At 38.3% G+C, this 15,300-nt stretch overlaps 1 protein-coding gene across 6 annotated transcripts in view; it reads right to left on the bottom strand.

Annotated features, from left to right (window-relative positions):
- The window catches only part of ST7 (suppression of tumorigenicity 7), a 251,253-nt gene that overhangs the window by 102,854 nt on the left and 133,099 nt on the right, over positions 1–15,300 (bottom strand). For all 6 annotated transcript variants that reach the window (XM_045495396.1, XM_045495398.1, XM_045495395.1 and 3 more), the window contains exon 3: positions 6,359–6,518. In XM_045495396.1, coding sequence (XP_045351352.1) covers positions 6,359–6,518 — 160 coding nt within the window. The remainder of the gene's footprint in view (positions 1–6,358; positions 6,519–15,300) is intronic.

Raw genomic sequence — 15,300 nt, 5'->3', positions numbered from 1 at the left:
CCACTCCCAGGGCCTTCAAATATGTAAATTATTAATTCATAGCCTAGGAAAATTTATTATACTAAAAACTTACCACCTCTTCCCAGAATTTAAAATCTAATGATGGTAATATTATTATTATAAACAGTAGCAACAACAACTTCTGTCATAGCTATAAGTTTGATTTTCATTGAGCCTTTCTATAAGAGATTTTAAAGCTCAAGTCATCTATATTCCTTACAATTGTTAGCGGCGTGTAGTAGGCCCTTTTTACAGAAGAGTAACGCATAGAAAAACTATATAATTTCCCCAAGGCTCATAACAAATTAGATTAAGGGCCAGTGTCCAGACTGTCCAACAACCACCCACTACATGCAACAGACTTGTTACCCTGCAACATCATATTTCAAAAATCCTATGACTTCATCAATTAAATTTTCCACTAGCAAAACAGTTTTGAAAACTCCTCTGGGGGAATGTTAAGCACTTTTAGCAATACTTTTAAACATTTTAGTTTCCAAAGTAAAACAGAAAAGGGCTCTAGATAAAGTTTAATCAGAGGTATTATGGCAATCAAGATTAATCCCAAGCTGATATATGATTCTTCCATGTATTTATTAGCTTCTATATCTCAGAAATGAATACCCAGTTTTCTACATCACACAGGCTAATCTTAATCCTTAACAGTAACAATATCCATTTGCTTAAGTAATTAAGCTTTATTTTCATAAGTTTTAAAATAATTATTTTGAAAAAATTAATATAAAGGCACAAAGTAACATGTAGGTAGCTTTCAACTCAACAAATATGTTATTGTCTCTAATTCTATGGAATCAGAAATGGTATAAATAATGATGAGTTTCAAGGCCATTTTTATTGATCTGCTCTATTCAAGATAGTGTACTATTTTCTTCAAGTATTGCTAAAATGGTTAAGTCTTTATTGTATCTTCATACATTTCTCATTGATCATTTTTGACTTAAGCCAATCAACTTGACCAAATAATGTGGAAATTATGAAATAAATTTATTAAATAAATGTTCACCACAGACTAAAACCATTTTAGGCATTTTCACCATTCAAACAGAGATCGAATCCATACTACAACACAAATTTGAGTGGCAAAAGATTTTAAAAGATATAATAAGCGTTGGCTAAGAGAATCATTTTCAACACCTGCATAGACATGGCAAGGACAAACTGAGTTTTCTCTAATTGAGACGACTAAAGAGCAATGCCAAAGGTCCTAGACTTGGCAATTTGCGATTTTGCCAGGGATATATTTGAAATGCAAGCACTGAAAGGCCTGGGCATAAAAGTGAGTCACTGAGCTAAGGAGTAAACCTCACTGAACCCACAGCCATATCTCCAGAGACTGAGCCATCTTCCCCATCATATTCATAGATGGGGAATTCATCATTCATATTCAGTTCATCTGGAGGACACTGACAGATGGCTGTCCTCTGACTTGTTATTTCTACATGACCTCATTGACTCCTCAAACTACTTTGTGAAGTAGATACTGTTGTTATTCCCACATATGCAAATTAAGATACCAAGGAAGGTTAAGTAACTTGCCCAAGGTCACACACTGTAAGTGATGGAGCTGAGATGAGGGCCACATCTGTCTGACCCCAGAGCCTGAGCTCTCAACCATCAGCAATCCTGCCACTGATATTTTTCTAAGTAAATCTGGCTAATGTCACTTCTGAAATCATGTCATGTACCACAGTACAGGTTTTTAATGAATTTATTTATTTTAATGCTTCAGTAATTACATTAGTATTGACTTTATAGACCTCACAGAGGATCTAGACTGAACTTTTTAGCTAAGCGCTTGAGACTGTGGACTGTGAAGTGAGACCACCTAGGTTGCCAGCCCTGTGACCTTGGGCAGATGACTTAACTTGCCTGTATGTCAGCTTCTTCAACCATAAAATGGAGATAATAATAGTATCTGCCTCACAGGGCTATAGTGAGGATTGAATGAGATAATAATGTAAAGTGGAAAGTAGGCACTAAGAGTGGAGGTATTATTATTAGAATTATATGGCTTTCTATAAGGAGAATTATTTGCTCTGGTGTTATGAAAATTTGAAGATGTATGAAGGTCTCAGGATATCTTTGCACTCTACCTGAGTTTCTTCATCTCCATTGTTCTTCTTTAATTTATTACCTGGATTTAATCATTGCTTGAACTGCCTCTAGCAATGTAATGAATTTTAATTTAGAATTCCAAGTAAAATCTTATAAAAAGTTTTACATAAAAGATACATATATGACACATACATATTATGTACATATATAAGATATATATTAAGATTAAATGAGATTAAAATGAAATGATTTTAGATAGGAAGGCAAGCAACCATAACCAGAGTTTGTCTAAAGATACAGCTCTGTGCAAGAGGATACTAAAGCCCCTCAGAGAATTTAAACTTGACTTTGGCAAGGATACTTCTCATGTGATGAAGCACCTTGAATTTTTCTAAATATCTTGAAGGTGAATGCTGCAAACCTTTGTCTTTATGGCACCGTACTCAAGAACAGGGCAAATTATCAAACAGATGTTCCCACGTACCTAAATTCAAAATGTTACCAGTCCCTGAGAACCTACACCCCTTAAGACAGGGAGAAGTTAGCCACACTTTAAGTCCTTAACTATCATCAGATCATAAGCTGAGTTGAATTAAGAAACGGCAGTGAGAAACATAGTGATGTGGGAAATACATCATCAGGGTTTATCAAGAAAAATGGCAGCTTAGCTCCCAAATAAAGAGAAATAAGTGAAATATTCATAAATGTTAACCTAAGCCAAACAACCTAAAATTTGGCTACATTAAGAAGTTATATAATTAACTACATTTTTTCTCTGACCCACAGATAAAGATAACTACAAATTTTAAAAGAGTCTGCACTCAGGCCACTTTGTACAGATACAAAGTTAAATAAGATATAAATAGCCTGCCCTGTAACAATCATAACCCTCTCACCCTCCCCCACTCCACCTCTCCCACTCCAAACCATTCTTAAGTAGGCCAGGTCTTTCAGCTTTTAACCAAAACAAACGATTCTTTAAGAAAAGAGCTATGAGTCTTAATATACACTATTGTATATTACATACACTATGTATGTATGTATGTATGTATGTATGTATGTATGTATGTATATACATAGTGTATAATATACACTATGAGTCTTAATATAGACCAATGTTTATCACTGGTATTTTCAGTTTATTTTTAGCTTTTACAATGATTTTTCTCAAGCAATTAAACTGCCTTTGCCAATATCCATGGGACTTTGTCAGCCATGTTGTATTTCTTGTAAGATTCAGCAAAGAGTTGTCTTGTCATGATCCAATAAAATCAAAAGATTCACCTATTCATTATTAAGGCAACAGCCATTTTGTTATTATTAAGGGATAGGATTTCTAAACAAATTTCTTATTTTAAGAAAATGTATTATTGATTACCCTCTGTTTTGGACTTTCTTTTTCCTTTACTTAGTTGAAACAAGACTATGAAATAGAAAGTGACTAAGAGTAGAGATAAACACAGACAATATACTTTAATAATATTTTTCTTATCCAAAAATAAAAATCACCAGAGGAAAAGAGAATTGGAAAATAGTATCAGTCCCACTATATCTGATACTTCCATACCAGCATGCATGTTTGTTGAGCTGAGTTAGCCAAATTTTAGCTAAAATGTCAAGGAGAAGTAGGCAGACAGAACCCAAATATACTTAGGCAAGGTAATTTCCACTTTTCTAAATGTAACTATTTAAACATTGTTATGAGATCAGATCATAAATGCTGTATCTATTATACAGGAAATGAATAGAAATATTGCATGCATGGTAGATATTCAGCAAATACTACTGGAATTGAATTAAAAATAGTCAAAAACTCAATCTTAGCCACATAAAAACACAGTACAAATAAAACTGAGAATTTCCATGATTTAAAAAAAATGTTTTTTAATGTTTATTTATTTTTGAGACAGAGAGAGAGGCAGAGTGTGAGTGGGGAGGGACAGAGAGACATGGAGACATAGAACTCAAAGCAAGCTCCAGGCTGAGCTGTCAGCAGAGAGCCTGACATGGGGCTCGAACTCACGACCTGTGAGATCATGACCTGAGCTGAAGTCAGATACTTAACCGACTGAGCCATTCAAGCGCCCATCATGATTATTATTTTTCAATATGTTTTTATAAAGGGCTTAGGTGCTTCCTCTAAAAACTGCTATGAAAGCACTAAGAATACCATCAAGACTTATATAATACATAAGGCTTACTTCAAGGCATCCACAGAGAGACAGCAAAATAATAGTGACAGTAAGAAGAGTGTAAACTCTAAGAAATGATGCCAAGAAACTTAAATTGGGGAGAGAATTTTAACGAAAATAAAAATGTATTCACAATGAAGAATGGCTTCAAACGAGGCTGCTTTCCACTTCCAATCTGTTAATTTGCTACGTTTTGTACCATTCCAAGACTATAATAACTCTAATCAGACCAGAGCACATTTAATCTGTTGGGTTCTCACGGCAGATGCAAAGTGACGGCAGTTATCCACAACTGTTGATGTGATGATGACTAAGTGACCAAGACCCTCCATTACAATAATGCACCACACTTGTTACAGTGGTGGTTACCGTTTCACTTGGCTCAGCTCTCCTTCTGTTTCTTTCACAAAGTAGGTACGTTGACAAAGTCCCAGACAATTTTGCTACCTGAGTGGTGCCATCTCTCACACATGTACCCTTTAGGATGAAATCAACGTGTACCTGGTGGTGCCCACTGCCACTCACAGCTGGCTGGCAAAGGGTCTATTGAAAGGGCACTGGATCAACATCAGAATAAAATATATGTGCAATGTTCCTTGATGATTATCACCTGGCTAGACAGGTGGACTGAGTTATGAAATGTGGACTGAGTTACTCTAAGAGAATAAAAAAAAAAAAAGATCTAATCTAGTTCTTTAATTTCTTCCTCTTCATCCCTCAAGTATCAGAACCGGTGTGCTCCCCTTCAAAAAGCAAACTTCTTCTCCAAGTTTTGGTCAGGAACCCCTCTTTTTTTCTCCACAGCATTGTATGCTCCCCTCATGTAATCAGAGCACTTACCACTGTGTCTCCTTCAGTAGACAAGAGTTCCATGAAGGCAAGAACTTCGGCTTTTTTAAAAATCACTAATACTCATCAGAACCTCTACAAGGCCAGGTTCATATTAGGGACTTAGGAAATGTTTACTAAGCTAATAAACAGACCAAGCTAGGAAATCCTATTCTTCCTTCTTCTTTTATGAATGGAGAAATTACAGGCCTTGATTGTACTCATTTGTTCATTCACTGAGTTTCAGTGATGGAGCAGACACTGTGCAAAGTGCTAAAAAATCTGCAATAAAGCAGTAAGCTAAAACATTACAGTGCAATTTGATAAATTTTGCTAAAGATAAAAATAGTAAAGTCAGTGAAGGTGGAGAGATATTGTACAACCCGTCAGAGAAGGCTTCCCAGGAGGTAACACTGGAACTGGGTTACAAAAGTCAGGCAAACACGTGAGAGAGGGAGATAGACTTTTAGGGAAAGAGTCATGAGAAAACATGGCATGTTCAATAAATGAAAAGGAGGGGAACCTAGGTGGCTCAACTGGTTAAGGGTCGGACTCTTGATAACGGCTTGGGTCACGATCTCATGGTTGTGAGATCAAGCCCCATGTTAAACCCCATGTCGGGCTCCGTGCTGAGGGTGGAGTCTGCTTGGGATTCTCTCTCTCCATCTCTCTCTATCCTTCCCCTGTTCATGATCTCTCTCTGTTTCTTTCAAAATAAATTAATTAATTAAAAAAAAAAAAAGAAAGAAAATGAGACGGACAGGATTGTGACTGAAGCCAGTGCTGGCAAGATAGGTTGAAAGCAGCTTATGCTATTTATGCTATGCTAAGGAATCTGGAATCTGGGCTTTCTCTTCAGTATAATGGGAACTGAGGAAGCCTTTTAAGCAAAGGAGTGATGTGATCACATCTAGGTAGGCATAAGCTGCAATTAGCATGGAACAGAATGGACACATTCAGTAAGGGTTGAGAAACTAGGGACAAGGAGGCTGGAGACCCAGGCTGGGAACACTGACCTAAATGAATGATCCTTAGCTAAATCAAATTGGAGAAAAGGTAAAGAAAGCTAAACAAAATAAATATTTCCTTTACCTGTGATGCTTATATTCTACTTCTCTGGTAGATGCTGTCAACTCCTTGGGAAAATAAACTGCATTTTTCTCTAGAGTCTCATATTTAAATAACAGCATTATACTGTCTTATAGTCATAATAATTTAGTAAAAATAAGCAAATAATGTTCAAACCGAAGGACTTTCCATACCTGAGACACTTTGCCTGTTGGAATCTGAGTCCCCATTACTGGAGTTAGAATTGTTGGAGGAGTTGTTGTCAACCCCTCCCAGGAGGGGGCGCAAGTGGCTTACTGACACTTGTTCAATGAATGATGTTCCATACTTGCGAAAATACCACCATTCAAATATCTAGAATAGAAAAATAATAAACGTGATTATGGTCCTTGTTACTGTCCATGATTTCTGAACACATATTTGCTGTATTTACAAATTACATCCACCTTAAATACTTAATTTTTTATTCCAAGAATTTTGCTTAATTTATTCTAAACATTGAAGTTTAATAAAATTAAAACACCAATTACATTTTAAATTCTCAATGTAGTTTTCTCCACTTAATAATGGTTTTCAAGGAAAATCTATAACTACAATCATGGATAAAAGAAGACTGTTAAGAGCTGCTCAATATTATTTTCCTCCAAATTTACAGAAATTCTAATAACAAAATCATCATAGCTAAAGAAAACTCCAGAAATGTATACAAATAAGCAAGTTTTAGAAATACGGTTTATGAAATATTCCAATTCTTGGCACCTTACATTCTGATAAAGCCATACCTGCATAAAAATTTTGATAGCAAAACTTTATTTGTATTTTAAAAATAAGTATTTCCTTAGAGAAATGCTGGTTTTACAGAAGGAATGAAAGGCATCCCACTTCTTGTATGGGTGGTGCTCAATTACTGAGATACTCTGCAATGTCCCACTTGCTAAGAAGTGCTTTACAAGCACAAGCATCTGTTGAACACTATTAATGTTTCCTAGCTCACCAGCTTACCAATTATTACGTACCACGAATTGCAAAGGAGAAAAGAAATAATTTTCATTAATAAAAGGAAAGAAGCAATAACACTCATATGACTAGGCTGCAATCAGGACTTATAAGCACTGGGAAAGCAAGTGACACCCCCCAAGCCTGCTTCCCTGCCCCTTGGTCCCTCCAGTGAACACTCCCACCATGATTCAAAGCTGCTCTCTCCCACATCTTTTCCTCTCCTCCCTGTCTGATTTGGGATTTGTGCCTTAAGCAGCCACAAATCATCACACAGAAGAAATTTAAGAATCAGCTATATCCAGAGTCTCACAGGGTTAACTATACCATAATCTTATAATGCAGAATGTGGAACTAACATAGAATTAATCACCTTTATCCTTACTTATTTCATAAGAACAAGATTTTGTTATCGACTCTGGAATGGGCTTTGGGCTATTATTTAAAAATCAGTGTTGTCTTTCATTTGCTCTACTAAACACACACACACACACACACACACACACACACACACACACACACACACACTTTTAAGGCAGAAAAAATACCTACAAATTATCAGAAGGAGCTATCAGTCAAACCAAATGTTTCCAATTCTAGAACATGAGTTTAATTTAATTCCAAAAAGTTACCCATCTGACTATGTGAATTTTCACATGTGCAGACATTCAAGTAATTTCACCTGGCAGACAGGGGAGACTATGATATGAAAACTAAGAAGGGACAGGACTAGTCTATAACACTTGGAATGCTAGCAATAAGAGATCTTGCTTAACGAAGGAAGAAAGTTCAAGAATAGTAAATTTACAAACCATGAGTCCAGGGAGTTTGTAACCTTAGGCAAGTTATTTTATCTATTTGAACATCAGTTTCTTCTATTATAAAGTGGAAATCATATTCATTATTCATTCTCAAGGTTCCTCAATTTTTACACCCAGGTAAAACACCTAGTTTCAAACCCCATGTAAAAGAAACTAGCTCAGCGCCCGTTGCATGTGTGGTTTCAAAAGCAATAGCAAAGCTACCATTTATTATATTGATGATGTACATGCCTCCCACGCACAGCATACCTGACATGCTGGTGCACTCCTCTTTCACTTATCTGTGATTCAGGCTAGTACAGCATCTTCTTGTCTGTTGCTAAGTTGTTGGCTGAAAGCCCTAGAAATCATTGTGAAAAAGGGTACTGTTCACCATTCAGTCCTGACCCCCAGACAAAGCCCTCAAGAGATTCGTGGCTTTGCCTTTATTAGAAGACAAGCTCCAAAGGACCCAGAACACTGGGCACAGAACTGGCAATGGCTCTCAGTTACTGTGGGGGAGAGCTTTCGTTCCCCTAAGCCTTTGCTCTGCTTTCTATATTATGCTGCCTGGGCACTTGCCAGGCCTTGGTTCATTGATTCAGTCACATAGCAGGAAGTGCTCCACACCAGGCACAGGCTGTGCTCCAGGGTTACATAATGCAGATGTGGCCCCTGATACTACCAGTCCATGCCACAGATCACAATGCTTCTCACAGGTTGCTCCTGACATAGCCCATACCCATCACAAAAACAAGACAAAAAAAAAAAAAAAAATACCTTGGAACTCTAGATTTCTCAGTTTCTCCAGGAGAATCACAGAATGTCAGCACTAAAAGGGACCCTAAAGGATCACGTACAGTCTCTATTTACAGATGAAGAATGAGGAATGACCAAAGTCACACAGCAAATTAAGTAGCTGTTTAGACTGAAGCCCCAGCTCTGTACCCCTAATCTCACCAGGGCCCTGTAACAAGACACCTTTTTCTAACTCTAGTGCGCATCGAAACACAGATGTAGCCTAATCATTTCCCTTTCCAAATCTTAATTTCCCAATGCCTCTGACTCTACTGTCCCTTTGCTTTCTTAGCTATTAGAATCAATACAGAAGTAGTCTATCAAACAGGACATTCATCCTAAGGTATAAGTGATTCATATTGGTGAGGTATTTCCATTATAATAGGAGACAGACCTTCCACCCAGTATTTCTAATGCAGGAATAACAGATCTCAGTAAAGACTGGGTTATTCATGCAGCTGTTTGGAGAGAAAAAGAGGGTCTGCTCAGGTCTGTTGTATCACAGGAGTAGATGGCTTCTTACCTATCACGATCTTTCTTTATACCATATTAGAGTGCCTAGTACCCTAGGGCAGAGACTCTAATATGTATTCAAGGAACAACTAGTAAAAAGAAGTAGGAAAGGACTTGCAGCCATGAACTTCAAACCAAGTCTTCTAATCTGGGGCTAGCATAATAATCTGCCCCTTATCCCAAAACATGACAGGCTTTGGGCCAGCACCCCACAGTATTTTTAAATAGCTGCACAGATCCAAATGGGCAGATGGTGTTATTTAACACACACATATCTGGTGTCACTTTGAATACTTCTCTCTGGTGCATAACCTACAATGTAAACAGCAGAGCCCTTATAAACAAATTTAGATTGTAAAATTAGTGGGCTTAAGCTTAAGCTTAGTGGGCTTGTCCCAGTGGAATAAAACTGGTTTTAATCTGATAACTATAAAATTAAAATATAAATTTACCATTTCATAGTCTCAAAAATATAATCTCTCTAGTGCTTTTTCCCAACTCATGCTTCACCCCAAAGATTTTACAGATCAAGTAAGATGAGAACTAAAAAGCATCAACTGAATTGGGCATTTAAATCAAAAGTAGCCCTCCCATCTAGCTGAAAGTTCAAAACGTAAATACACTTCATGATGGCAAGTTAAGTGACTTTGTTTGGTTCTCTTGATTCTCTGGGGCTCAGTTATCTAATGTGTATAATAAGGTCACAGTAAGCACTCAGTTAATGTTGGATGGATACACAGATAAATGTTCACTGGATGGATGAATGGACAGGTGGACACTTAAATGGATGGATGACAAGGGCTCGCCTGGTGATTTAATGAGAGATAGTCTAAATCAACAGCAAGACCAATGAAAGTTTTTGTGTTCTTTTTGTTTGTTATAAAAAAGATAGACTTATCCATATTTGTGGAAGAGTAAAGAATCTAGTGAAAAGAGAGACACTAAAAGATGCAAAAGAGTACAAATGACCAAAAGGCATGATGCCAGGAGCCCAGAAAGCACATACACCCTGCCTTCAAAAGGCAACCTATCATTTCTTGCTCTGAGACAGGAAGAAAAGAAAAGATGCATGCATAGAGGGGAACATTCTATTTTGAAAAGTAGGGTGTGATGTGAGCTGTTTCACCTGTCAGAAGGTAACAAAGGGATAAAGTGGGTGACACTGATCTCACTGCAGATGCAGGTAAGGTTTGTCTTCTGAGAATAAGGAAGGCGGGATGCCACTGTGAATGTGAGAGTGGTCTCAGGGGCTTGGATCCAAACTCTGCAGGACAGAAGTGCCAAAAGCTATACTTGGGACCCAGATCATATTTAAAATAAAGACCCATTTGTGAAGGACCCAGTTACCAATGTCTTGTGGCCTCCTCCTTACTGTTTGGCAGAAGCAGAGAGGATGACCAAAAAGCACTGGGACTAGGGCTGGAGATTCCAGTTTGGCGCTGACCTATGGTACAAACTTGTTGCGTTTTCTCCCACAGGGAAGCAACAAAAATCTGGCACAGGGACAATCAAACAAGACCCTTCTGTCTATCTTGCAAACCTAAAAAGCTGAGTGTTTCCTGAAGATGCCTAGGTTCTTCGGAGCCAATAAGCTGTCTTCTTGAACTGCATGCTCTCTATATAAAATACTTCTCCTTGTGAATCAGGGACTTCCCTATACCCTACACCACACTTAAAAATGCTTCAAGATTCCCATAGAGCAGCACCTTAGTAATTCCACACCAATTCCATTAACCCCACAGGAAATATAATGATGTCTCAGGCTGAAATTGGCTAAGTGCTTCTTAAGGATTAAAGTAGGTAATGATATCACAGGAGAATAGATACAGAGATGATGGAGATTAAAGAGGAAATCTGAAACTTTCCCGCAGCCTACTCCCAAATGGAAAGACTGCAAAATTGACACCTGCTGTAAGTGTTCAGAAACATATCTGATGGTGAACAGTTTTTTGGCAAAGGGGGATCTTCAGGGCTTAAACAAGATAAATCAAGGCAGTGGGCATGGATTACATAATATACATAATCTTTTCATTTCTCAAATATATCCTTTTCTCTGTACCCACTAACCCTTTCAGAGTACCCCTCATTTCCACATGACAGACTTTTTTTCCCCTTTTGGCTCCTGTTATGTTGTTTAGGAATACTGATGTGCTATGGAATGGGTCTTAGCTTCCCACTTCCTTGGTCTCAGCCAATCCCTCCTCAGTTACTATTCCCCGAAACAGCTGAGAGGGGCTGTGTGAAGAACTGGTATTCATGCCCTTCGACCCCCCACTTCCTGGCCACTGATCACCAAGGCTTTAAGAAAAGAGAGAAGACAGAGAAGTGAGGTTCTTTTCAAGGTCAACAGTCAATGATCCATCCCCACCTCCATGCCTGTTTGTTCCCAGAATGAGATTTTTCCACTGTAGCATTAGAGGGGAGGGTCACTCTCCTGAGCTAAAGTCATGAAGACTACTGACCTTGGTAGAAGCCATCCTGAACCGTGTGCCTCAGGCCCTGCCAGGTCATACTGTGATGGCAGCTATTCTCAAGGCCCTTCTTGAGATTCTGATTCAATTGGTCTAGAGTGGTGGTCAGATCCATCACTTTAAACAAGTTCCCCAGATAATTCTGACACAATCAGTTAATTCATCCTCGCACTGGAACTCTGTGCTTTTAACACATATTTTATAACAATCTACCCAGGCATTATATTTACCAAAATAGAGATATAAAAACAAAACAAACAGACAAACAAAACCACAGATAGGGTCCCAGTCTTTGTGAAGCTTCCATTATAGAGAGGACGAAAGCAATAAATGATGACACATAAAGTATCATTATAAACTGTAGTAAAGGTTGGTCCCTGTTCCAGACTGGCCAAATATGACCCAACCCACAGCCAAGTGGATAAAGAAAATAATATCTCCTCCAGAGAAGATTGTAGTCTCCCTCCTTCTCCCTTTCTTTTCTCTTCTTTTTCCTTATTCTTTTCTTTTCCTTCTTTCCTTCCTTTCTTATCTACCTGACCCATTTCTGTGGCTCTGTTAAAATGAAAACATCAACTGTTAGATACTACTGTTATCCACATTCTTAATCAACACCTTTATGAGAGGCAGACTAGTATTATGGCAAAGCAGTGCAAATTTAAATTCTAGTCCTCACTCCACCCTTATGTAGCAAAGTGACCTGAGCAAGTCATAAGCTTTCTGGATGCCTAGTCTATAAGTCTTTACTGGTTTAAACTGGATGGCTTCTACCTGCAAGGACATGGATGGAACTAGACTCTATTATGCTAAGTAAAATAAGCCAATCAGAGAAAGACAAATACCATATGATTTCACTCATATGTGGAATTTAAGAAACAAAACAGCTGAACACAGGGGAAAGGAAGGAAAAATAAAATAAGATAAAAACAGAGAGGGAGGCAAACCATAAAAAACTCTTAACTATAGAGAACAAATTGAGGGTTGCTGGAGGGAAGGTGGGGGGGATGGACTAAATGTATGATGGGGATTAGGGAGAGTACTTGTGATGAGCACTGGGTGTTGTAAGTAAGTGATGAATCACTAAATGCTACTCCTGAAAGCAAATAAAGTTAACTGTATGTTAACTAACTTGATTTTAAATAAAATCCTGAAAGAAAAAACAGTGATGAGCAGTAGACAGAAGTCAAAGGTGATAATTCATGAGTGACTTTGTGAAACACTGGGCATATGCAATGCTTATGTGTTGATGTTTGATGTTTTGTTTTTTAGGTTTATTTATTTTGAGAGAGAGAGAGAGAGTGTGTGTGTGTGTGTGTGTGTGTGTGTGCGCGCACGTGCACACGCAAGCAAGCGGGAGGAGACAGAGAGAGAGAGAGAGGGAGAGAAAGAATCCCAAGCAGTCAGTGCAGAGCCCCATGTGGGACTCGAACTCAAAACTGTGAGATCATGACCTGAGCTGGACACTTAACCGACTGAGCCACCCAGGTGCCCCTGATGCCTGATGTTTAACTTGATGTTTAAGTGTGGACATTTGACATTTAAATGGAGCAATAGCGGCAAAAAACAAAACAAAAACAAAATCAAAAACCTAGATTGGATGGCTTCTGTGAGTTCCTTCCCTGAGGCCTGCAACTGCATGATTTTCAAGCCTCTCAATATGTGCTCAAACATAAACTGATAAAGCCAAAAGGACAGTTTGTCCCTTTATCTGCCATCAGCTTGTTCTCCTTCTTCACTTCTGCCATGTCTAATCATTAATCCTATCCACTCAAATAGTCCTGTCCACAGTCAGACCCTGACAGGCATATGTCTACTCTTTAGCCTGGCGCTTTACTTGGTCTCCTGTGGAAAAGCATTAATTTTTATGGTGACCCCAAGAATCTGTAATCTGATAAAGCTGAATGAGCCTCAGTTTTCTCCCATTATCTGCAGACTTGGCTATGATATGGCCCCACAGCATCTCTCATTCTTTATACTACAGCCAAGGGACAACTTTCTTCATAGTTAACACAGCCTGACATTTATATATAGTTTCCCACATCCCAAGAGCCCTTCCAATCAAGTTTCCCCAAGTCTTTTTTTTACTCTTAGCTTCGGAATCACCATCATTTGGGTGATTCATATGCCTGTCAATTAAAATGCTATCTCAAGTGCAGGTCAAGTTCTTTAGACAAGGAAAAGTTGAAAGCCATAACTATCTCCTAGTCCCACTCCCTCACTTTTGAGGATGGAGAACAGTGTCAGAGAGATCAGGATTCAAATTTTATCATTTGTCTGCTACAAAACCTTGGTCAAATTATTTAACATTTGTGTCTGCTTATACTCAACAGCATAAAGCCACTGTTATATCTACCACTTAGAATTTCAATGAGAATTAAATGAAGTAAAACATGCAAAGTGCTTAATACCGGGCATAGAGGGATAACTCAATAAATGGATCTTTGATACAATTTATTCCTACCTAATTATCATCTCTTCTATACTTTCCCAAAAACATAGTTTTTTTACATGTAATCTATGAGCTAAGTCTTTTATTTACTATTCTAATTTCCTCCCCTGTTAGTTCTTGATTCTCACTTTTTAAAATTATGCCCTGGATGGCCTCTTTTTATAGCTATTTAATACATATGTGTAGAATGTAGGTATAAGAGCATGTCTATATTCATGTTAATGGGGACACAGGGATCTGCGTATAAATGTCAATACAACATAGAGCATTTTCTCCATTCTAGCAACATTTTAAGAAAATTAAAGGAAGCATTTTCTCCACATAACCATCTTACCACTCTGAAAAACAAAAATAAAACCCAGAAATTTTCTCCATTGAAATAAACATTGCCCAGAGAGGCTACTTCAAGCAGACTGGGCATGTCCTTGCGAGAACACTAAAAGACTAAACTGGTGGGCTTGGACTGTGACGACAGGTGCAGTTCCTGTGGCTGGAACTGGACTGAGATGGGAAGGCTTGTGCCAAGACGGCAGAGAGGCCGCTTGGAGTTCAGCAAGGGAGAGAGCTGGCCGGATGGGTATGTGGGCATGAGACCAGAAGGGAAGAGTGAGAGGTAGGTGGCATGACAAACTCATTGCGGGCTTTCAACCTGCGAAATTAAGAACTAGCAGTGATACCAAGAAAAATACACACTGATTAGTCCTCATTTATTTTTTAAACACATTAGTGTAAAAGACAGCAGCATTTGCCAAACACATTTTATTTTTGTGTATATCTGTTCAGTTAGATGACTTTTTCAGGGTATTTTTGTTTGTATTTACCCCTCTCCTCCTAAGACATCACACTGCATGACAGTTTCAGTCTCCCGCGTAGGAATCCTGAGGTCCCCAAACAACCATGTCCCCAGGGGCATACCTGTACTTTCAGCGTTCACTGCCTGGCTCTCCTTCCATTGTTCAGGGGAAAGTCATTAGGTAATTGTTTCTCCTTGCCAGGAAACAAACCACTAAGCACCTGATCCTTTACCTCAATGCTGCCTCTCCATGAACACACTTGGCAGAAAATAGTGGTTGAATAGGAACCTCAACCCTGGGTACATTTCAAGGACT

This window comes from Leopardus geoffroyi, chromosome A2, assembly GCF_018350155.1.
Source record: "Leopardus geoffroyi isolate Oge1 chromosome A2, O.geoffroyi_Oge1_pat1.0, whole genome shotgun sequence".
Taxonomy (NCBI): Eukaryota; Metazoa; Chordata; class Mammalia; order Carnivora; family Felidae; genus Leopardus; species Leopardus geoffroyi.
This window is presented reverse-complemented; position numbering and strand designations above follow the sequence as displayed.